At 37.4% G+C, this 24,784-nt stretch overlaps 1 protein-coding gene and 3 long non-coding RNA genes across 5 annotated transcripts in view; 1 reads left to right on the top strand and 3 right to left on the bottom strand.

The window, feature by feature from the left end:
• Positions 1-1,088: 1,088 nt before the first annotated feature.
• Positions 1,089-24,784, top strand: part of LOC311302680 (uncharacterized protein) — a 300,249-nt gene continuing 276,553 nt past the window's right edge. For both annotated transcript variants that reach the window (XR_014629643.1, XM_084428694.1), the window contains exon 1: positions 1,089-1,375. Coding sequence is in view for 1 of the 2 variants with exons in the window: in XM_084428694.1 (XP_084284820.1) it covers positions 1,339-1,375 (37 nt within the window). In the remaining variant the exon portion in view is untranslated. The remainder of the gene's footprint in view (positions 1,376-24,784) is intronic.
• On the bottom strand, positions 4,658-8,413 carry LOC311302682. Its single transcript, XR_014629645.1, has 3 exons — positions 8,303-8,413; positions 7,082-7,167; positions 4,658-5,630 (listed from the first exon to the last, which is right to left on the bottom strand). It is a non-coding gene; the product is annotated as an uncharacterized lncRNA (long non-coding RNA).
• Positions 13,893-17,068, bottom strand: LOC311302683. Its single transcript, XR_014629646.1, has 3 exons — positions 17,028-17,068; positions 15,418-15,528; positions 13,893-14,863 (listed from the first exon to the last, which is right to left on the bottom strand). It is a non-coding gene; the product is annotated as an uncharacterized lncRNA (long non-coding RNA).
• LOC311302681 lies at positions 17,476-18,529 on the bottom strand. Its single transcript, XR_014629644.1, has 4 exons — positions 18,441-18,529; positions 18,025-18,060; positions 17,779-17,843; positions 17,476-17,507 (listed from the first exon to the last, which is right to left on the bottom strand). It is a non-coding gene; the product is annotated as an uncharacterized lncRNA (long non-coding RNA).

Raw genomic sequence — 24,784 nt, 5'->3', positions numbered from 1 at the left:
CTTACCATGCTTTTACCACAGTAACCCTAATTTTACTGTGATAGGTGTGGTAAAAGGACAGTAACCACAAAACTTACCATGCTTATACCACAGTAACCCTAATTTTACTGTGATACGTATTGTAAAAGGACAGTAACCACAAAACTTACCATGCTTTTACCACAGTAACCCTAATTTTACTGTGATAGGTGTGGTAAAAGGACAGTAACCACAAAACTTACCATGCTTTAAACCTCAGTAACCTTAGTTTTTCTGTGATTGGTGTAGTACAGGGCAGTAATCACAAAACTTACCATGCTATTCTCCAGAATTGGTAGTTTTAAAGTGATATTTGTTGTAAATGCATATTAAACACAACACTTGCCATGCTTTTAATGCTTTATATTGTAACATCCAATATTTGTAAGGCAGTACTTTGTCCTTTAAAGAATCCTATTATTAATTATACATAATGATATTTTCTTTTCTTTTTTTTCAGCTGAAAAGACCAAAAGGGCCTTTCGGACTCAGTCAGCCCCATATTGTTTGAGGACAAGTAAACTGAGGAGACGGAAAGCTGCATAGGTAAATATTTGCAATGTATGTGTTGTTTTTAACCCTAAATCAAATAATTTATCAAGCATTTGTTGTTTCTTAAAGGGTTAGTTCACCCAAAAATGAAAATTCTGTCAGTAATTACTCACCCTCATGTTGTTCCAACCATGTAAGTCTTTCGTTCATCTTCGGAACACAAATTAAGATATTTTTGATGAAATCTGACAGAATTTTGACTCCTCCATAGGCTTCCAGTGTGACCGAAACTCACCGGCCCAGAATAGTTATTAAAACATCGTTAAAATAGTCCACGTAACTACAGTGGCACTACATTAAGTTTATCATGCGACGAGAATACTTTTTGTGCGCAAAAACAAACAAAAATAACGACTTTATTCCACTTTTCATTTCCTTCTCTCTGGGCCTCGTAGTGTTTTTGCGCTGCGCGTCTGTGTTGCACGTCATCACAAAACACACACATGACCGGCGTCGGCCAATAGTGAGCCTACGTGGTGACGTGTAACACAGACGCGCTGCGCAAAAACACTACGCGAACCAACTAGACATCCAGAGAGAAGGAAATGAATAGTGGAATAAAGTCGTTATTTTTGTTTGTTTTTGCGCACAAAAAGTATTCTCGTCGCTTGATATACTTAAGATTGAGCCACTGGAGTCACTTGGACTATATTAACGATCTCTTTAATAACTTTTCTGGGCCAGCAAGTTTCGGTCACACTGGAAGCCTATGGAGGAGTGAAACATGGCTCAGATTTCATCAAAAATATCTTAATTTGTGTTCCGAAGATGAACGAAGGTCTTACGCGGTTGGAACAACATGAGGGTGAGTAATTACTGACAGAATTTTAATTTTTGGGTGAACTAACCCTTTAAACCTTTTCTCACAAAACCCATAGCCCAATCAGTATGAGCATAGTCTGAAGGTCTTAATAATTCACAAGATTTAACAAGTTGTCAAATTCGTACGATACTCTTACATATTTGTATACTCGTACACAATCCTGCAGCTTTTACTCCTAGTGCTGTCATTGGCTACTGCCTCAATTCCTGTACAGAATTATCGCGATATTTGTAAATCAGTTGAGCCCCTTCTTGGAAAGTAGTCGGATGTCCCACACACTGTTAGAAAGTTGATATTAATTGCATTGTATTTATTACAATTATTACAAATTGGTCCCCATCTGTTTATGTTCCAGTGATACATGATGTCTCTCCACACCTCATAACCTACCTCTGTTTGCAAGAGTGGAAAAGCTTATCTGACATTATCATGTCATCAGATACTCAATTATTTTGTCGTAATCAGAGCAGTTACACTGCCCTACCCGTTTGCATGTAAATCATTTTCATACGATTATTGCTTGCTTTTATAGACATACTTTTATTCATAGAAATGCCCACATATCAGTGAACTTATAACATAAAAATGCTTTTAACATTTAATTATGCAACACTCTTTACAGAAAAATATCCCACAGTTATGGATAAACTCACAACGTCATCATCAAGTGCTGTGCTGGGCACATTGGGCAACAAGTGTCCTCCAACGTATTCGATCCGTGGCCAGGTTCTTCACATCTTCCCATGGGACACTGACATTCTTCAGGTCTTCGTGAAACATCTGTCTCTGTGTCTTCCTTGGTCTTCCCTGTCTCCTGCATCCTCCTGGTGGTGTCCACTTCATCACTGTGTTTGGGTGTTGTTGTTTGGGCATGTGTAGGATGTGTCCAGCGAGGTGCACCCTTTGCTCTGTCTCAGTTTCTGAAAGTCTTCATGTAGTCCCACTCCTCCTCGTGATCTATTTGATATATGCAGAACCAATGTTGAAAATACTGATTTATCTTTTTCCATATTGTTAAAGCATTTTGTTTTCTCTTTCAGCTTCATAAACTGTCCTTGATTTCTGCCTAATGCCTTTATAAAAAAGGGTCAGTGCTCATCAGGTGTTTTGCTAAAGGACATATTCATTGCATAGTTACAATAAAAGTGACCAATAATCACAAGGATATAGAATGAAAGTTGAGAATGTAAAATGTTGTGCTTATGTTTTTGCCTATTTGTTCTTTAAAGCAAAGAAACAAATGTATTTTCACATAACAAAGTTGAATCTCATCTCTTGGTTTGTAAATATAACTTCATCATAGCAATTTTTTAATGTTAATGTATGTGTCACTATAATAGATTGCTCCTGTATCTGGATATTGTTAATTAACTGATTTTTATACTGTTGTGCTGTAGTTTTGGCACTACATTTGTCTTTAAACAGTTTGACATTAAATATTGGAATATGCTTTCAAAATTGTGTCCATTCATTTGTGCTTTTGTTACATTTATTTGAATATAATTGATATACCTTTAATATACTATACATACACTGTAAATGTTAGAAGCACTTTAGAACATGCAATTATCTTTAATTAAAATACTGCAAAATTACTCCTGCTGTAGGACATTGCTTAGAAAAAAGTTTCTCTTTCAAATGTATTTATACATCAGTCTAATCAAAAAAGCTAATTTGTAGCATTGATCATGTGAACTCGTTTTTGGATGGTAACCACACAAAGGAGTCTTTTGTTTTTAAATATGAGTTTTATAAGTTAATTAGAAGGAATACATGTTTAACAGCCTAAATATAAAATATTTAAGGTATCTATCCCTGCAGGCGGAACCAGAAGAGATGTCATCATTTGCCATAAATGGGCATGTAAGTGTGACGCATCTGTTCAGCTGGGTTGTTATTGGCTGTGACTTTATCGCAGAACTCGCTGTGATTGGACAATCGTTTAACACATATAAAACGGCGCTTCATGTTACAAAGTATGTTTTGGTGTTATTATTACGTTAGTTATAGATTAAGCTAACTATAAAGTGTCTCTATGTTGTGAGAAGTTACTCCTTTACTGAGATCCTAACCCTAACCCTAAGCATGTCTGCACATTTCAATGAACTACACAGCACCATGCTTCTGGTTCCACTGATAGAATGACAGAGACATGTGGGTAATGTAGTTTAAAACGTTTAGTAATGAAACAATAAATGTTAAATAAATAATATATTTAATGGACAACTGGATATCTAAATATGTTCATTGTGCAAACCTTTATGACATATATGAGGGACAGGCTGAAATTTGATATTTTACTGTGAGCACTTTAAAAATAACCTTTATGCCAGCTTTCCATATATGTCTGATAACTGTGGCCAACATTATTTATTAAACATAGTATAAGCAGTTGTCCTGCCGATTTTCTCTTTGATACACTAACCGGACTTTGAGTTACAGCCATTTGAAATGTGCATTTTTTTGCTCTTCTGGGGGCCGTTGCTGGGCCCCTGGAGGTGGAAGGGCAATACAATCTACACAGATCTACACACAGTATTACTATTACACAAAGATAATGCACCATTCAGTAAAACAACAAAAAAACAGTGCCAACATTTCCTTTTCACCCCTTCTGATTGCTGCTTATATGCCTGACATCAGTAATGTCTATGCTTTCATTTGAAAAGCAGTAGTAGATGTACTAGAATGATCAACATGGATCATCTTCAATTATGCTTGAAGTGTTTATAGGAAGATAGCCCACTGCAGCCTCTTGTAATTTAGTTTCCCTTTATTTCACTGAAACGTGACATACATGCAAGTATATGCAACTTATGTTGCATTGTTGTCCCAAATATCATTAACCAGATCTAAGTTTTTTTGTTCTAAGTAAAATAATCATGGTCATTAATTATATGTAGTTGTTTTTAAATTATGAATTTAAAACTAAATTACTAAAGTACTAAATTACTAGTACTAAATTACTAAATTAAAATGACTAAAACTAAATTAAAAATAAATACTAAATAAATAAGAAATTAAAATTTCTAAAATAGAAAATTCTATTCACTGTACCAAACACCACTTTCAATACACAATATTCACCATACTTTATTAAACAACACTTTATTGGAGGACTTTATTAAACAACACTTTATCAATAAAGTTGATAAAGTAGCATAAAGACAAATGATATTCAAGATAAATAAAAATGTGTCTTTAAAAAATACATTAACATCATGTTGATCCATTCACATCTGCTGAAGCCATAAACTGAGTGCCAGAGAATCATATTCAGTCACCTACAGAATTTTATATTGTGTTGGAATATAATGATTCATTTTCACTATGTATAGTATATTAAAGGTATATCAATTATATTCAAATAAATGTAACAAAAGCACAAATGAATGGACACAATTTTGAAAGCATATTCCAATATTTAATGTCAAACTGTTTAAAGACAAATGTAGTGCCAAAACTACAGCACAACAGTATAAAAATCAGTTAATTAAAAATATCCAGATACAGGGGCAATCTATTATAGTGACACATACATTAACATTAAAAAATTGCTATGATGAAGTTATATATTTACAAACCAAGAGATGAGATTCAACTTTATGTGAAAATACATTTGTTTCTTTGCTTTAAAGAACAAATAGGCAAAAACATAAGCACAACATTTTACATTCTCAACTTTCATTCTATATCCTTGTGATTATTGGTCACTTTTATTGTAACTATGCAATGAATATGTCCTTTAGCAAAACACCTGATGAGCACTGACCCTTTTTTATAAAGGCATTAGGCAGAAATCAAGGACAGTTTATGAAGCTGAAAGAGAAAACAAAATGCTTTAACAATATGGAAAAAGATAAATCAGTATTTTCAACATTGGTTCTGCATATATCAAATAGATCACGAGGAGGAGTGGGACTACATGAAGACTTTCAGAAACTGAGACAGAGCAAAGGGTGCACCTCGCTGGACACATCCTACACATGCCCAAACAACAACACCCAAACACAGTGATGAAGTGGACACCACCAGGAGGATGCAGGAGACAGGGAAGACCAAGGAAGACACAGAGACAGATGTTTCACGAAGACCTGAAGAATGTCAGTGTCCCATGGGAAGATGTGAAGAACCTGGCCACGGATCGAATACGTTGGAGGACACTTGTTGCCCAATGTGCCCAGCACAGCACTTGATGATGACGTTGTGAGTTTATCCATAACTGTGGGATATTTTTCTGTAAAGAGTGTTGCATAATTAAATGTTAAAAGCATTTTTATGTTATAAGTTCACTGATATGTGGGCATTTCTATGAATAAAAGTATGTCTATAAAAGCAAGCAATAATCGTATGAAAATGATTTACATGCAAACGGGTAGGGCAGTGTAACTGCTCTGATTACGACAAAATAATTGAGTATCTGATGACATGATAATGTCAGATAAGCTTTTCCACTCTTGCAAACAGAGGTAGGTTATGAGGTGTGGAGAGACATCATGTATCACTGGAACATAAACAGATGGGGACCAATTTGTAATAATTGTAATAAATACAATGCAATTAATATCAACTTTCTAACAGTGTGTGGGACATCCGACTACTTTCCAAGAAGGGGCTCAACTGATTTACAAATATCGCGATAATTCTGTACAGGAATTGAGGCAGTAGCCAATGACAGCACTAGGAGTAAAAGCTGCAGGATTGTGTACGAGTATACAAATATGTAAGAGTATCGTACGAATTTGACAACTTGTTAAATCTTGTGAATTATTAAGACCTTCAGACTATGCTCATACTGATTGGGCTATGGGTTTTGTGAGAAAAGGTTTAAAGGGTTAGTTCACCCAAAAATTAAAATTCTGTCAGTAATTACTCACCCTCATGTTGTTCCAACCGCGTAAGACCTTCGTTCATCTTCGGAACACAAATTAAGATATTTTTGATGAAATCTGAGCCATGTTTCACTCCTCCATAGGCTTCCAGTGTGACCGAAACTTGCTGGCCCAGAAAAGTTATTAAAGAGATCGTTAATATAGTCCAAGTGACTCCAGTGGCTCAATCTTAAGTATATCAAGCGACGAGAATACTTTTTGTGCGCAAAAACAAACAAAAATAACGACTTTATTCCACTATTCATTTCCTTCTCTCTGGATGTCTAGTTGGTTCGCGTAGTGTTTTTGCGCAGCGCGTCTGTGTTACACGTCACCACGTAGGCTCACTATTGGCCGACGCCGGTCATGTGTGTGTTTTGTGATGACGTGCAACACAGACGCGCAGCGCAAAAACACTACGAGGCCCAGAGAGAAGGAAATGAAAAGTGGAATAAAGTCGTTATTTTTGTTTGTTTTTGCGCACAAAAAGTATTCTCGTCGCATGATAAACTTAATGTAGTGCCACTGTAGTTACGTGGACTATTTTAACGATGTTTTAATAACTATTCTGGGCCGGTGAGTTTCGGTCACACTGGAAGCCTATGGAGGAGTCAAAATTCTGTCAGATTTCATCAAAAATATCTTAATTTGTGTTCCGAAGATGAACGAAAGACTTACATGGTTGGAACAACATGAGGGTGAGTAATTACTGACAGAATTTTCATTTTTGGGTGAACTAACCCTTTAAGAAACAACAAATGCTTGATAAATTATTTGATTTAGGGTTAAAAACAACACATACATTGCAAATATTTACCTATGCAGCTTTCCGTCTCCTCAGTTTACTTGTCCTCAAACAATATGGGGCTGACTGAGTCCGAAAGGCCCTTTTGGTCTTTTCAGCTGAAAAAAAAGAAAAGAAAATATCATTATGCATAATTAATAATAGGATTCTTTAAAGGACAAAGTACTGCCTTACAAATATTGGATGTTACATTATAAAGCATTAAAAGCATGGCAAGTGTTGTGTTTAATATGCATTTACAACAAATATCACTTTAAAACTACCAATTCTGGAGAATAGCATGGTAAGTTTTGTGATTACTGCCCTGTACTACACCAATCACAGAAAAACTAAGGTTACTGAGGTTTAAAGCATGGTAAGTTTTGTGGTTACTGTCCTTTTACCACACCTATCACAGTAAAATTAGGGTTACTGTGGTAAAAGCATGGTAAGTGTTGTGGTTACTGTCCTTTTACCACACCTATCACAGTAAAATTAGGGTTACTGTGGTAAAAGCATGGTAAGTTTTGTGGTTACTGTCCTTTTACAATACGTATCACAGTAAAATTAGGGTTACTGTGGTAAAAGCATGGTAAGTTTTGTGGTTACTGTCCTTTTACCATACCTATCACAGTAAAATTAGGGTTACTGTGGTAAAAGCATGGTAAGTTTTGTGGTCACTGTCCTTTTACCACACCTATCACAGTAAAATTAGGGTTACTGTGGTAAAAGCATGGTAAGTGTTGTGGTTACTGTCCTTTTACCACACCTATCACAGTAAAATTAGGGTTACTGTGGTAAAAGCATGGTAAGTTTTGTGGTTACTGTCCTTGTACCACACCTATCACAGTAAAATTAGGGTTACTGTAGTAAAAGCATGGTAAGTATTGTGGTTACTGTACATTTACAATACGTATCACATTAAAACTACCAATAGTGTGGTAAACGCATGGTCAGTTTTGTGATTACTGTCTTTTTACTACACTTATCACAGTAAAACTAATGTTAATGTGGTTAAAGCATGGTAAGTGTTGTTTTTACTGTGCTTCTACTACAAATACAACAGCACGTCACGTGACAGACGGTGTTTAATCACCCTGTTTAGAATTAGAAAGCAATGAAACGCAAAGCCTCCGTGGCGATGGCAGATATAATGCAGTGACTGAATGTGAGCTAATCTTATTAATATCAACAAACAGAAAAGACATTATATCACAGATTATTAGGACATCGTATTTATTTATTACTACTTACCAACATCTGGCACACGTGAACCAATGCCAAATATCGCGATGTGTTCGGAACGAGACTTCTTCAGCGCGATTTCATACTGATAAAATATAATTTTTTAAATATCAATAAACAGCAAAGCAATCCAGCTTCCCTGGCAATAAGATCGAAAAATAACATTAAAAAAAATACATAAACCATGGTCCATGACAAGATAAAATCTCGTGAATTAATGTTGATTAAACAGGTTCTCTGCTGCAGCCCGATAGGCAGAAAGAATCGTGCTGTGATCACAAAAGACGCTTCCCATTTAAAATACATTAGTTTAAAAAACGTGCTGGTATTACGAAAATAACGAAATAAACGTGCCCGTGTCACGAATCAATAGATTAAATGATGTGACCATTCGCCCCCATTAGAGATTATGAGTTATGTTTCTGTACAAAAAATAAAAAATAAAAAAAATAAAAAATAAAATAAAATAATAACACGTATTTCTGCATGCACCTTCGGCATCTGCACGAGATGGAATCGTGAATCTTCGTACGATTAAGGGGCGGGACGATGACGTTAACTATAATACATTTCTGCGTGCAATGCATACGCATTTTCCATCAATAGAAGTTTAACGGGAGGGTTTTGCGTACCATATGAACGCGAAATGTGACTTTGGCGTGTAAATACTACGCCAAATGAAAATGAAAACTCGTGGTATAGATACGCAGTAGTAAGAGACTGGGTTGCAACCATCTTGCCTCCTTATTTCCTGAAGCAAGTTCTTGATGCAGTGGGTCCATTTCTTGTGACTTTGATTAACCGATGCTTTGAAACTAGTTCTGTACCTGATGTGTTAAAACATGCTACAGTATATCCTTTGCTCAAGAGACATAACTTAGATCCTACTGTTTTAGAAAACTACAGACCAATTTCAAATTTGTCGTTTATTACAAAGATCCTCGAGAAAATAGTGCTTTTACAATTGCAGAGTTTTTTAGATGAAAATAAGATATTTGAGGTCTTTCAATCAGGTTTTCGAAAATTCCACTCTACAGAGACTGCACTCCTGAAGGTTTTAAATGATATTCTACTTACTGGCGACTCTGGAAACCATTCTGTGCTTGTGCTCCTAGATTTGAGTGCTGCGTTTGACACTGTTGACCATGCAGTCCTTCTTACTCGCCTGGAGCACTGCGCAGGCATAACAGGAAGCGCTCTTGAATGGTTCAAATCATATCTTTTAAATAGATGTTTTAATGTTAATATGGGTGAACACTCATCAGAGTCAGCTCCTTTAGCATGTGGTGTACCTCAGGGTTCCATCTTAGCTCCGATTCTTTTTTCGTTGTATATGCTACCATTGGGTTCTATTTTTAGGAAGCATGGTCTGTCTTTTCACTGCTATGCAGATGACACTCAAATATATTTGCCCTTAAAAAAGAGTTCCAATGGCTTAGAAGCACTTATGACTTGTTTGGCTGATGTGAAAGCCTGGCTGTCTCTAAATTTTCTTAATTTTAATGAGAGCAAAACTGAGATAATAGTATTCGGTCCTTCAGACTCCGTTAGTACACCAAAAATAAATTTTGGTGAGTTATCTTCCTCTGTAAAACCTTGGGTTAAAAATTTAGGGGTTATTTTTGATGATAAGCTGAAATTTGATAAACACATCAATACTGTGGTCAGATCATGTTTCTTTCAGCTTAGACTACTAGCTAAAGTTAAACCCATTTTGACGAGTAAAAATTTTGAACAATTGATCCATGCTTTCATTACGACGAGACTGGATTACTGTAACTCACTATATTTTGGGATTAGCCAGTCAGCTTTATCCCGGTTACAAATAGTTCAAAATGCAGCTGCTAGACTCTTAACCAGGACTAAAAAACGGGAGCACATTACACCAGTTTTACGTTCTTTGCACTGGTTGCCCGTGCGTTATCGAGTAAATTTTAAAATGATTCTTTTGGTGTTTAAATCATTAAATGGTCTGGCCCCTCCGTATCTTTCGGAATTACTTACTGAGTATCGTCCGGTTCTTTCTCTCCGGTCATCTAACCAGAAACTGCTATGTATCCCAAAGTCAAAGCTGAGGTGCAGAGGCGACCGGGCTTTTTCAGTAGCTGCCCCTAGATTATGGAATGCTTTACCTCTGTGTATTCGCTCTGTATCATCCTTATCTGTTTTTAAAACGATGCTAAAAACGCATCTTTTTGAATTAGCATATACTTAGTGAGGAAGTGGTATTGAAATGTTTGTTTTATTATGATGTTTTTATTGCTTATTTGTTCTGTGCAATTGTCTATTATAAGATGTGCAGCACATTGGACAACCTCGGTTGGGATAAATGGTGCTATATAAATAAATTTGACATTGACATTGACATTGACAAGATTCGTTAACAACGTGTTCTTCTAAAATGAGGGCGAGCCACAAATCCGTGAGTACAGTTTACAAACCCGTGGGAACGGATTGCGAAAGCGTGGGAACGGATTGTGAATTTGTACAGATTGCAAAAACTGAAGGCACGGTTTACAAATCTGAGAGCGCGGATTAGAAACTCGTGGGTACGGTTTATTAATCCGTGGGCACGATTTGTTAAACCGAGGGAACAGTTTGAGAATTCGTGAGTACGGTTTATAAACTGAGCGGACGGATTTCAAAACCGTCGCCACGGATTGTTTTTTTTTCTTTCTCCCAGGTGACTTCCCGGGCTCCGTAGTACGCTAATATAGGCTGCCATGGTTTTTCCTACATTGAACATTTTTTGGCGGATGCCAAAACGATTTTTTTTTTTTGTCCCGCCAAAGCCTTATCTGATCTGTAATTGACCTTTCGCCGAGCCCCGCCCCCCTTAGTTACTGTTGCTACGTCCGACAAACAAATGGTCAAACACGACCAGCGCGACAGATTGCCATGACGGGAAGAAGTATACCCGTGCGTGTCAGTGACCATTTTTGGAGCAATACCTCCTCGATATCCTCCAGATCGAGGCAAAAGGGGTTACAGTATGCAGTGGAGGGATATATTCAAAATATAAAAATACGCAATGAAGGAGACACGACTAGGGTAGAGTGGGGGAAAACGCCCCCCTGGGGTAAAACGCCCCCCACCTGTTTTTCCCAAAATAACCACTAAAAGTAGTCAAGATACATTTTTACTGTTGCTATGCACTACGTTGATAACGGGGATATACAAATCTCTATGGAGAAGCTGACACCAGCGACACATTTGAAGAGAAGAGGATTACATGGTAAATGCTATAATTTTCAGATATTAGTAAATAAGTGTTTAATACAATATTGTTCTGCAGGATATCGCAGTGATGTATGATAGATGAATAGTGAAGTCTGTAGTTTGAGATCATATATTATTTATAAGGAATATAATTATATTTTAAAAATTAAACATTATTTAAAAAAACTCATAGCTTGTGGGGTAAAACGCCCCCTACGCTGAGGGGTAAAACGCCCCCCTGCATGGGGCATAGTTTCTCTATCATAATTACTATAATAAAATATTTCTGTCTATCAAATCCTTTGTTTTACACTTAATGCAGTATAACTAGGTGGTAAAATCAAAATATTTGAACAAAACATGAAAAAATTACCTCAAGTGAGCATTAACTAGCTAGCTTGCTAGCACAGTTAGCTCACTGATGGAAGGTAGTTAAATTTGGCTATTTTGAACATTTCTGAAATAAATATTAATATATATACATGTTGATACATTACTTGCCTTTTACCTTTAGAGATTAAAAACTATTGTCTGTTAATTTTGCTGTTTATCTATGAAGCAAACTGGTTGGTAAGAAAGGGGGCATTTTACCCCACCGCTGGGGCAAAACGCCCCCTTTGTACAAAAATATTTTCAGTGGAAATACTAATTAATTATGAAGGCTGAGCAATTTTAATATTTGTTGAATAACTCCTGCCATAGTCACTCAAAACCGGGATGGCAATTCTAGTCACATGTATGTTTTGTTTCACTGTAATGTCACATTTTCCTTAAGGGGGGCGTTTTCCCCCACTCTACCCTACTATCTACGTCTCTATCGAGGGTAATGCTTACCGGTGTTCATACACATCATTTGTGATATGACAAAGAACAAGAAAACAAGTGTTTAAAAGCATTGAAAGACACTCACTGTTGTGTTTTTGTGTGAAAGAAAAAACTATCTGAAAATAAAAGTGCTGTCAGCAATAATTTCTTATATGTGTTTTTTCGCATAACACACTATGACTAAAATTTTAAATGCTGCAAAACACATGGGAGTTATATTCTCGATGCTGTAGTTTATCTGATCAGTATATCATTAATCAAGCTTAATTTGACTTTTCAACTACAATTAGGCAGGGTGAACTGAAAGCTTTTACAATCTTTAGCTATAACTTATATCATTGACAAAAGTATGTGGTGCATTTTCTTCCAAAAATGATTTTTTCTCAAATTCATGCTTCAAGTTGACAACGCACAATAAACGAAATCACACAATAACTGTTTAACCAGACAAGCTTAATTTGCATCTAAATAACTTTCATTGCTTGTCTTTCATAATGCACTTACCATAATATTTATTAGGGGGACAACAGATCACAAAACTCGCGGTTGAGACCATAATATTTATTAGTGGGGCAACGGATCATAAAACTCGCGGTTCAGACAATATTATGTTTTTTGAGTAACAGATAGGATAGTTTTTCAGATCAGAAAAACAAAACAAAAAAAACTTGAAGTAGCCATCGACACCACAGCCAGCAGACGTATTTATGCTTCGTAATGTTCGACACATTTAACTGGGAGTGGGGCCGTCCACACTGTTTTATCCATTGTAGGCATCGCTCACGTTGTGTTTTCGGCTTTGGGAATGGAAAGAACACAACTCCTCCAGACAATCTCTCGGGGTTTCTACTATCTAGTATCCGATTTACAAACGCCGTGGGCGCACGCTTCACCATCTTGCTAATTGTTTGTCGGACCTGCTCACATAGTAACGGTTGCTATGATGTGTGATTGGACAATGGCCGTTTTGGGGGAGGGGCCGGCGAAAGGTCAATTGGGTTTGTGAGTGAAGCAGGCTACTGACGGCGTGACGGAGAGAACGATCACAGCGCACCACCCCCGCGCGGGCACTCTCCGTCTTCAGTTCTGTCTTTGCTCTCTCCCTCGCAAAATCAACTGATCCTAAAGCCCAGCTAACAATTTAACGTTCTGGGAACGTTCTGGGAACGTTAGTTTTTGGTTCCCAGAACGTTCCCAAGAACGTTCCCTATTGGTTAGCCAGGAAAGTTTTCTTTACGTTAATAGAACGTTCCCTATAGGTTAGGGGAACGTTCCCGGAACGTTGCCGAAAGGTTCCCAGAACGTTCCCGAAAGGTTCCCGCAAGGTTCTCGTAACGTTCCCGGAAGGTTCTCGGAACGTTCTCCTAACGTCTACACATCCTGATATGCCTGTACACAAATTATAGGTCTACAAACATATTCTACATTGTTTATTGTTCAAACACTTAAGAATCCTATGAATATATTATTACAATAAATTGAATTTACAGAAACTATCATTAATAAGTAAATCAATCAGTTTGTATTAAATAAATAAATCAGCACACAATCCATGTTTTTGTTGATTCATTGTTTAATTATCAACCTAAAATAAGTCATTAAAAACAGCGTTAGCAAAATGTATTCAGGAACAGTAATTTACATTTAATATTTCAAACATGAAAATATTTCAATAAATAAAACTGCACAAACATTTTAATTAAAACTATCTTTTGCAAACTGTAGCCTATAACTTCGGCTAAAAAGTTGAAAAAGTATTTATTTATATACAATATACATGAATGTGCCAATCTTCACACCGCTCAAAACATTTAAACTCCCAACACCATCTGCAAATTTAACAAGAAAATAAAAAGACAACGTGTTACATGGACACACAATCCCATGCCAAAATTCAAGCCCTGTAATGGCATTAATATTCATCTGGAGCAAATGAAAAGAGTGAGGTGGGATTGTGTGTCACAAGCTGTAGGAGATATGAGAGCACGAGCGCTGCTGGTATCATGTATTTATTCAGATATTTCAGCATCAATGTATATAGAAAAATTTATATATTTCAAAACACTACATTGCATTTATTTATATTGCACTATTTATTATTTCAGACTACAAATCAAAAAAGGAATGTTTTATATAGGGGTAAGGATACCCATTAAGCCTCTCTCTCTGAAGTCAAATAAAAAACAGAGAAAATAATATTCAAGTCAAGTGAACTCTGACCTGCGAATTCGCTCTACCTTTTATGTATAAGTCTCACCTCCAATGAAGAATTTGAAAACCTGTAACTGCTGTGTTGTTTATGAGAAAGAAAGTGAAAAAAAGTTTGAAACTGCTATCAATTTTTTTTTTTATCTCTGTGACTTTACACCTACAAATTCCACTGTCACAGGTGCTCAGTTTTGCTATAATGAAACCCTCACAGAACATGGTAATAATCAGCCATCCATGCAAAAGCAAAGGTCGGTGTAGTTTACAGGTGCATCTGTCCAGGCCAACATCTGATGCCTTGATGCCTTCCGCTGGAACCTGAAATAAAAAAAATAGTACAGTTCAAAATCTATCATACATACATCTCATCTGGTATCACAAATTATCATTCCAGGTTCACTTTAAGATATGCTCAATATTAGTGCTGCACGATATTGAAAAATTTAGAGTTTATTTAGAGATATCAGCCGTATGGTTTAGTGCATGCGCTAACGGCTCCAGGTTTGTATCTGGTAAATTACCCCACTAATAATGCCCAGAATGGTACCAAACTACTACAGTAGTACAAATAGGTTCTGTACTCATAAAACGAGGCATTGGAAAGTTTGTAAGTACATCAGGAGTTTATTTAAATAACACTTGCCTGACGGCGAATGCTACTGCTGATGTTGACGTCACTTTATGAGTACAGAACCTATTTGTACTACTCATTTTCCCCGACATAGAGCAGACCGGCACACAACAAAAACTGCTGTTCGGATGTTCCCTTTTCTGATATTTTAGCCTTCGTGACATTTTAATTAAAACAGAAGTAAGAATTTTAGTGTAATTTTAGTGTAAAAAAATTAACAGTAAACTCAGAGATCACCTACCGCTGCAGATGTGTACGGAAGTGAAAAGCGGAAATGCTTAGACCTCTTTCCGGTTCAACCGCTGGGCGCTCCGCATAACCCCTATTGGGGGGATTTTGTAGAGGAGTGAACCTGCATAGAAAATTACAATAGATAACAAGCATAGATAAATACAATAGAAGAAAAACACAGTTGAAATAAGTAGAGATGCACCGATTACAATTTTCTAGGCCGATTCCGATTTCCGATTTTTCACTGAGTTTGACCTGCCGATACCAATTTTAGCCGATTCCGATTTAATTTTTTTCTAACCACTTTACAGCACACACAAATATTTATTTTCCATCTTTTCTTTAACCCTTTCACGCGTAAGTTTAAAATATTCTAACTGACACCCCCACCCCCCGAGTGAGTTTTTTCGCGAACGTTCCCTTTAATGTTTCCATGGCGACGCGTCACGCGATACACCGCAGCCACAATAAAACTGTATGACAGATGTGTCGCTTTTATTTCACTTTTCCTTTTTTATTCAAAATATTCACAAACTTGCTTACCATGTCATCAACTAGCCTATCTGATATTCCGATTCTCAAATACGTGTAAGTGAGTGGTCGTTTAAAAACCTTTAATCTTGATCTATAATGAGATGGGCGCCGCAATGTTGTCCTGTCAGTCGGATTTACAGCACGTGAATTCATCAGTTTCTCCGAAATAAATGCAAGAAAGTGGCCGGTGAACTGAGAAGAATAGAGTAAACTTTATAGTTACTTCCCCTATGTTTGTCTGATATGAATAACACACATGTCGGCAAATTGAATAGATTGTTATTGCTGCTTCCACAGACATCAGTGTGTGTTTTACAAACTCCAAATGTATTGTTTTAATCGTGCTTATGTGTATTTAAATATCTGAAACCTAAAATAAACATTATGAGGTTGAAAACACTGCTTAGTTGTGCCATAACAGCGCTGAACGCGTCCGACTCTGGCTCAGCGCCAGGCAGCCAACGCGCGAAAGCACAGTTTGAATCTGGCAGTTATGCGACGTCACTGAACATCTAATGTGGCACCGTATTCTCATGGGCACAGACATACAAATCTCATATATGAGACCGTACCGCTCAAAAGGTTAATCATGCGGCGCCCGAGTGCATTTGACCGGCATAAAATCGGCATATGTCAGACTGACCGGCCGGTCGCCGGTCATGGCCGATCACGTGAAAATCGGCCAATTCCGGTCACCAGCCGATCAATCGGTGCATCTCTAGAAATAAGCAGTGCATTATGTTTTTCAGTTAAATCTAACTTATCAGGTACAGAAATTGATTTATCAAAATGTAAAATAAGTCTTCAGTGTAAAAATAAAATAACTATAAAATTAATGTATCTTTGCTAAAGCTACAAGTCATTTTCTCTTTTGATGTTTGATCACCGTTGGCGACACAAACAGCTGCGGGTACGTTAGGCTGCTGTACCTTTAAGACGAATGCGCAGAACTAATATAAATGACACGCATCCGTTTTCTTTCTGTTTAAAACACAAGACAAGAGGAAACTCGCCATTTTGACTTCATTTTGCGTGCACGTGTCTGTAAAAAAAAAGTGAAAGAGAACTGAATTTGGCTAAACTCACCTTCTTCATCTACTGACTGTGGATGGCATCAAGGTCTTGTCCTGAAGAATACAGGGCCAAACAATAGGGATTTTATCTCATCTGGTAACAAGAGCAAAGCCATAACTTTAAGAACTCTACTGATATATTTACCCCGTGATATTGCATTGGGGATATCAATTCAAACATTTTTAAAGGCTAAGAGTATGAGCCACAGCTGCCCAAGATATCAAGGGGTTGCAAATTAGTCATGGCTATAAACCTGTATGCATGGCATCTACTTTGTATTTTTTATAAAGCAATGTTCTATGCATTTGTCCTTGTCAAATAAACATTAAATAAATAAATCTGTGAAAAATAACTGCCTCAAGTTGTCGATCCCCTGAACCGCATTTAAAAGTACAAAGAATTTCAGTATTGATCAATAAAAAAAATACATAAATACCTTTGAGTGGTATTTATGTGAGTGGTACTCATTGGCCAACATAATTCAAAACAGACCTAAAGAAATAAAATAAAATATAGTAATCATCAGGATATCATGTTATCATAATAGTTAAATGAATTATTATAACTATGACCATTATAATATTGTATTAGTCGCCTATTATTTAGCTGATTATTTAGCTTACAGGCTTCACAAGGACAATCTCACTGAAAAAACTTGGGGTTAATGATTTTAAAATGTGAGACTTATTTCAAAAGCATAAATCTTACAGACCCCAAACCTTTGAACAGCAGTGCACTGCATGTTTGAGGTGGTTTTGCTTACTAGTCATATGGTTCATAGAGATTTTCTTGGACAGGGAGTGCAGCAGGCCATCACAGCATGATGATCTAGGAACATAACATGCTGTTTGTCACAGAGCCAAAAATATTACATGTGTTATGTTTATTACAAGGAACCAAGCTAGAACAGAGGTGAAATGCATAAAAGATAAATATATACAAATCTTAAGATAATATATTGTGAAATAAATGCATATGGAATTATCATCATGATTAAACAATAACTCACCCCTTGTTGTAGAGTTTTATTTTTTCTCTCGCTATTCTGAAATCACATTTTAGCAATATTGGTAAGTGACGTCGCTGATTAAGTTAACAATACAGTGCATTCTTTTAGGTTAGCCTAAATAAATTAGCTTACTTCCCATTGACAAATTACCAGCAAAACTATCAAAAACTGTTATCTACACTAAATATGTGTTTAAAAACCCAAACTTTCATAAATAAGACCTCAACTTAACGTAACTTAGGCCTAACATTGTCTTTTGAAAACGGTTAGCTAGCGTAGATGCTAACGGACTTTTTCAAAGACATAAAACCATTTTTTTTAAATAAATATTTAACAGGAGCGTGTCAATTACACGTAAGAAATGTGTCAGGGGCGTTTGTGTGTATTATTTGTGAGATTTTGTTGTCTAAACTTACCTGAAAGCAGTGAAACCAACAGCGAGAGACGGGAGTTTTGTTGTTTGTCAGTTGTCGATGACGTTTCCATCTGCTCTCGCGCAGCGCACGTGCTCCAGTGTTGGGGGCGTGACCAAGATGGCAGCCTGAACGGTCGCAATTTTGAGTGCTTGCACCAAGTTGTCCTATAAATGTTGCTTATAAGCAGTAATTAGATGTTCTAGTTCTTTATTGAGCTGTAATAGTCTGTTGCATCTTTGACAACTTCTTTTTGCTTCACCATGGTTCGTAAAAGAGGGCTCTCAGCGTGTTCTGAAAAGGAAAAGGGTAATGCTAGTGCTGCTAGCACAAGCACAATCGTTAGCGGCGGGCATGACTATGTTGTCAGCATGGGCGAAGATGATTAATTTAGCCTGGCAGAAGAGGAGTTCCCAGCTCTGCCTGCTACTCCAAGCAAGCCACCAGCTGCTAAAAAAAAGGCCAGTGATAATACGAGTGTTGATATTTCCTCTCAGCTGGCAAACATAACGCAGCTGATTAACTGCCGCTCTGACGCGATAGAGCAAAAGATCTCCGACCTGAGAGAAAAAGTGGATACAGTGTCGTCTGATTTAAAGGCTGTCACAGCAAAGGTGGTGTGCTTGGAGCGTCGCGTGGATCAAATTGAACAGCCAGTTAACAAAATGGAGAGAAGAATGGATGATCTAGAAACCTACATGAGACGGCGCAACCTAAAGATCATAGGCATTCCAGAGGCAGCTGATGAAAATATTCGTCTAGAAGTCATCAAGATTTGTCGAGCTGTTCTTCCCAGCGAAAGTGATAAGCTTCCAGGTGCCATTGATGTTGTTCACCGTCTCGGGAGTGCGCAACAGAGTAGCGGTAGGCCAAGAGCAACTATACTACAGTTTTCTACGCGCTCCTACAGAGATGCAGTTTGGAAGGCTGCCAAAAGCTCCTCGTATTTGCGGGACAAGGGTTTGCAGTTCAGAGAGGACTTTTCCAAAGGAGATCGCGAGAGAAGGATGAAGTTGTGGCCGGAAGTTCAAAAAGCTCGAGCGGCTGGGAAAACTGCTTACTTTGTTGGAGGCAGAGCCTTTGTACAAGGGCAAGGTGAAATTCTCCTCACGGTCGACTGAGTTGGGAAATAATGCTGTTGAAGACATGTGGGCTTCTGTTGAAGAGTTGAAGTCAAGACGCGTGTTTGCGTGATCTTGTATATCTGCCCCTTTGGACAGTTACTGTTTCAGTGGTTGAAGCAAGATATATATTTTTTTATTGAAGAGATGCTTATTTGCACAAAATGCAAGTCTTTATGGTGCTACATTATGTGGTTGACCTTTTTGCCAACTTTATTTTAGTATACTGACTGTTATAAGAGGTTACTAGTTGTTTTGTTGTTTCAGAGTTAACTTTGTTGTTTATGTCTTTTTCCATTATATCTTTGAATGCCAGGGGTTTAAGGGATAACGTTAAGCGGAAGGCTTTGTTTTTGTTTACTAAGAGATTTAATAATGACTTTGTATTTTTTCAAGAATCTCATTCTATTGCTTCTGATGTTAACTTTTGGAGATCACAATGGGGTAGTGATATTTGGCTGTCTCATGGAACAGAACACTCAGCAGGGGTTTCTTGCCTGAAAAATAACTATAGAGGTGAGGTTTTGCATTCGGTTAGTGATGAAAATGGCCACTTTATATGCTTAATTATAAAATGTTTTAGTGTAATTTTTATAGTAGTTAATATCTATGGATATAATTGTAAATCTGATAATGACCAGTTATTATGTTCGTTGGAGGAAAGACTTACACATTGGTTATCTAAATTTCCTGATTCTTATTTAATTATAGGGGGTGATTTCAATGTTGTTTTAAATGAGTCCATAGATAGGTGGCCTCCAAGACGACCTTCAAATTTAAATACAAATTTGAAACTGTTTATGGACAGATTTCATTTGATTGATATATGGAAAGAGAAAAATTTAGATGATATTGTGTATACTTGGAGTAACAAGGATGGCAGTAGACGTTCTAGGATTGATTTTTGGCTTGTCTCTAACCATTTTGATGGGAACAATATTTTGGTTAATGTTTTGCCAACACCATTAACTGACCATAATGCCATATTAATTACAATTAATATTTCTCCAAACACAAATTGTAACAAGTATAATTCATACTGGAAAATGAATAGTTATTTGCTTAAATTAAGTGCAGTTAAACAGGAATTGGAAAAACTCATTAATTATTATTGGATTAAAGCTAAAAAGGAAGGGTTGTTTAGTCATAATTGGGAATTATTAAAATTGGAAATTGGAAAATATTTGAGGAAGTATAGTAGCACATTAGTTAAATCACAACGTCTTGTGGAAGAGAAAGTTGTTAGTGAAATCTTAGCTATTTCTAACATTTCTGCGGTAGACCTGGTAGAAGGACAAAGACTGCGTCTAACAGAGCTGCAAAATGAGCTTGATAATATGTACAAAATGCGAGCACAAGGTGCTTTTATTCGATCAAGGCAAAAATGGTTAGAGCATGGAGAGCAGATGTCTGCTTATTTTTTTAATCTTGAAAAGTCGAGGGCTAAACTAAATTCTGTTTCTAAAATGAATATTAATGGCTCTATTATAGATAATGTTGACGTAATTTCTAGCTTTTGCTATGATTATTATTCTAAATTATATACTTCTAAATTCAGTGAGCATAATTAGGGCCCAAGCCCTGAAAGGGCGAAGGCCCTATTGTTTCCGGTAGGATTATTAGGGCCCGAGCACCGATGGTGTGAGGACCCTCTTGGAATTGCTCTGTTTATTATTATTAGGGCCCAAGCCCTGAAAGGGCGAAGGCCCTATTGTTTCCGGTAGGATTATTTATTAGGGGCCAAGCACCGAAGGTGCGGAGGCACCTATTGTTTTTGTTCCGGTTCTTATTATTATTATTATTAGGGGCCAAGCACCGAAGGTGCGGAGGCACCTATTGTTTTCGTTCCCGTTCTTATTATTATTATTCTTCCTTCTTCCAACTGGGAGTCTATGGCAGCCCATAGAACCGAATGCGGGAAAGTTGTTTTGGTTTGACATTCTGATAGAGGACAGTCCCAACATTAAATACACCAATTTTGGTGTGTCTAAGTCATTCCCTCTAGCGCCACCACCTGTCCAAATTTTCACTTTTATTTTGCTAATAACTTTTGAACCGTAAGGCCAATCAACAAAATTCTTTTTCTCTCTGATTCCTGAGCTCATGGCAATTCGATTGCACCCTATGACGTCATTTCCGTCATAACAATATGGCCGCCATTTTGAATTTATCTAAAAAGCTACTTTTTCGAACTCGTCCTAGACGGTTTGTCCGATTTGCACGAAAATTGAACCAGATCATCTACAGACCATGCTGACAAAAAGTTATGGAATTCAAGTTGATTCGCTTAACAGTTTTCGATAAACCCACGAATAAATTTTACGTAGCGCTTGCGAAAACAGATGTAAAGCCGTATCTCCGCAACGCTTTATCAGATTCAGACCAAAGTTGGTACATGTCATCACAAGCATGACCTGAGGCTACATGCTGTGTTTCGGCGCAGCGCCACCTACTGGTCCGGAGATATGAAAAATGTCTATTTTTGCTTATAACTTCTGAACAGTTTGTCCAAAAATCATAAAATTGGTCTCGTTAGATTCAGGGTAACATGCCGAGTCGACTGATATCCAATATTACCATATCGGCCATTTTGGCTGTCGGCCATTTTGAATTTTGTGCTAAAATGCTGTATTTTAAGAACGCATGAACGGATTGTTACGGAACTTGGTATGGGTCATCAGCCCGATGTCCTGAAGGAGCGTGAGAAGTTTCGAAACAGCGCCACCTAGTGGTGATTTTTTTTTTTCAAATGCTTATAACTTTGGGTGTGGTCGACTTATTTTCACGAAACTCATCTTTTTAGACTCCTGAATCGTTGCCGAGTCCTATGATACCAAACATGCTAGGTTTCGCCTTACGATTTGTGTAGCGTTGTGATTTAGCGCTTAAAAAACATTTGGCTATATCTTCGAAACCGCTAGTCCGATCGAGACGAAACCACCGTCAGAAGTTTGGAAACATAGGTCGATAGCTATACGCCAATGCCCAAATGCAAAAATATTGATGTTTAGGGGTAGTAAATTCCAAACAAAGTCATGTGTCAGTCATTTTTTACGTGTTTTTTCATATAAATGCCTATAACTCTGAAGCGAATTGAGATATTTTCACCAAAACTGACACACATATGTATGGGTTCACTCTGAGGACACGTAAAAAAAATTGTGGGACTGAGCCTCTTGGTGGCGCTATAATAGAACAAAACATGAAATTCCCATTGACTTCAATACAGTTTTGTGAAATAAAATGCTATACTAAACAAATGCATTGGTGTAATATTACGAAACTCAGAATGTGCCATCAGCTCCATCCCCTAAAGGTACCCAAAATATTTCGAGACAGCGCCACGTAGTGGTCAAAAGTTATAACAAAATTTCCAAAAAGGCTAATAACTTTTGAATAAATCTGGCTATTGAAATGCCACTGGTCTTAATAGATTCCCTGGGTCAAGCCGAGAACATAGATACCAAGTTTTCCTTATTTGGCCAAACTTCCTGTCCGCCATCTTGATTTTCATTCAAAACCTACTTTTTCGAACTCCTCCTAGACCGTTTGTCCGATTTTCACCAAAATCGAATCGTATCATCTCCAGACTGTGCCGACTAAAACTTATGGATTTCGTGTCGATAGACGAAACCGTTGTCGTATAGCGCAGCAGCAAAGTTGAGGCATGATGCCAAAAGCACTATTCAGGCTTTATCTCTGCAATCCCTTGAAATATTGACACCAAACTTTGTATGTGTCATTGTCACTTCACTCTGACCACATCACATCAGTTTTGTAACTGTTCCACCTATTGGTCGAAAGTGATAATCCATTAAATCATATTCTGAATTACTTTTTATATGATTTTTCAGCCATTTCGCCTAAAATCCTCTCTAAATGTCTTTAATTGCTCATTGTTGCAGTTGGTCTGACACCTTCAGCCATGTTGGCATATCCTGTCATCTGCTTGCGCTTGGCCCCGATAATTGCTGCTTGCAGCTATATTTATTATTATTATTCTTCTTCTTCTTCTTCCGCCATGGGAGTCTATGGCAGCCCATAGAACCGCTTGCGGGAAAGTTATGAAATTTGGCACAATGATAGAGGACAGTCCAAAAAGTCACCATACCAAATTTGGTGTCTTAAAACCAATCCCTCTAGCGCCACCACCTGTCCAAATTTTCACTTTTAATTTGCTAATAACTTTTGAAGCGTGAGGCCAATCAACAAAATTCTTTTTTCATCTGATTCCTGAGCTCATGCTGATTCGATTGCACCCTATGACGTCATTTTCCGGCTTATAAATATGGCCGCCATTTTGAATGTGCTGAAAAAGCTACTTTTTCGAACTCGTCCTAGACGGTTTGTCCGATTTGCACGAAAATTGAACCAGATCATCTTCAGGCAGTGCTGACAAAAAGTTATGGAATTCAAATTGATTCGTCAAACCGTTTCCGATAAACGCTCGAACAAATTTTACGTAGCACCTGCAAAAACAGTCGTAAGGCTGTATCTCTGCAACGGTTTATCGTATTCAGACCAAACTTGGTACATGTCATCACAAGCATGACCTGAGGCTACATGCTGCGTTTCGGCGCAGCGCCACCTACTGGTCCGGAGATATGAAAAATGGCTATTTTTGCTTATAACTTCTGAACAATTTGTCCAAAAATCATAAAATTGGTCTCGTTAGATTCAGGGCAACATGCCGAGTCGACTGATATCAAATTTTACCATATCGGCCATTTTGACTGTCGGCCATTTTGAATTTTGTGCTAAAATGCTGTATTTTAAGAACGCATGAACGGATTGTTACGAAACTTGGTATGGGTCATCAGCACGATGTTCTGAAGGAGCGTGAGAAGTTTCGAAACAGCGTCACCTAGTGGTCAAAAGTTATAACGACATTTCCAAAAAGGCTAATAACTTTTGAATAAATCTGGCTACTGAAATGCCACTGGTCTTAATAGATTCCTTGGGTCAAGCCGAGAACATAGATACCAAGTTTACCTTATTTGGCCAAACTTCCTGTCCGCCATCTTGATTTTCATTCAAAACCTACTTTTTCAAACTCCTCCTAGACCGTTTGTCCGATTTTCACCAAAATCGAATCGTATCATCTCCAGACCGTGCCGACTAAAAGTTATGGATTTCGTGTGGATAGACCAAACCGTTTTCGTATAGCGCAGCAGCAAAGTTGAGGCATGATGCTAATAGCACTATTCAGGCTTTATCTCTGCAATC

This window comes from Rutilus rutilus (assembly GCF_951802725.1).
Source record: "Rutilus rutilus genome assembly, chromosome: 13".
Taxonomy (NCBI): domain Eukaryota; kingdom Metazoa; phylum Chordata; class Actinopteri; order Cypriniformes; family Leuciscidae; genus Rutilus; species Rutilus rutilus.
Note: the sequence above shows the minus strand (reverse complement) of the source record. Positions and strands in the feature narration are given on the sequence as shown.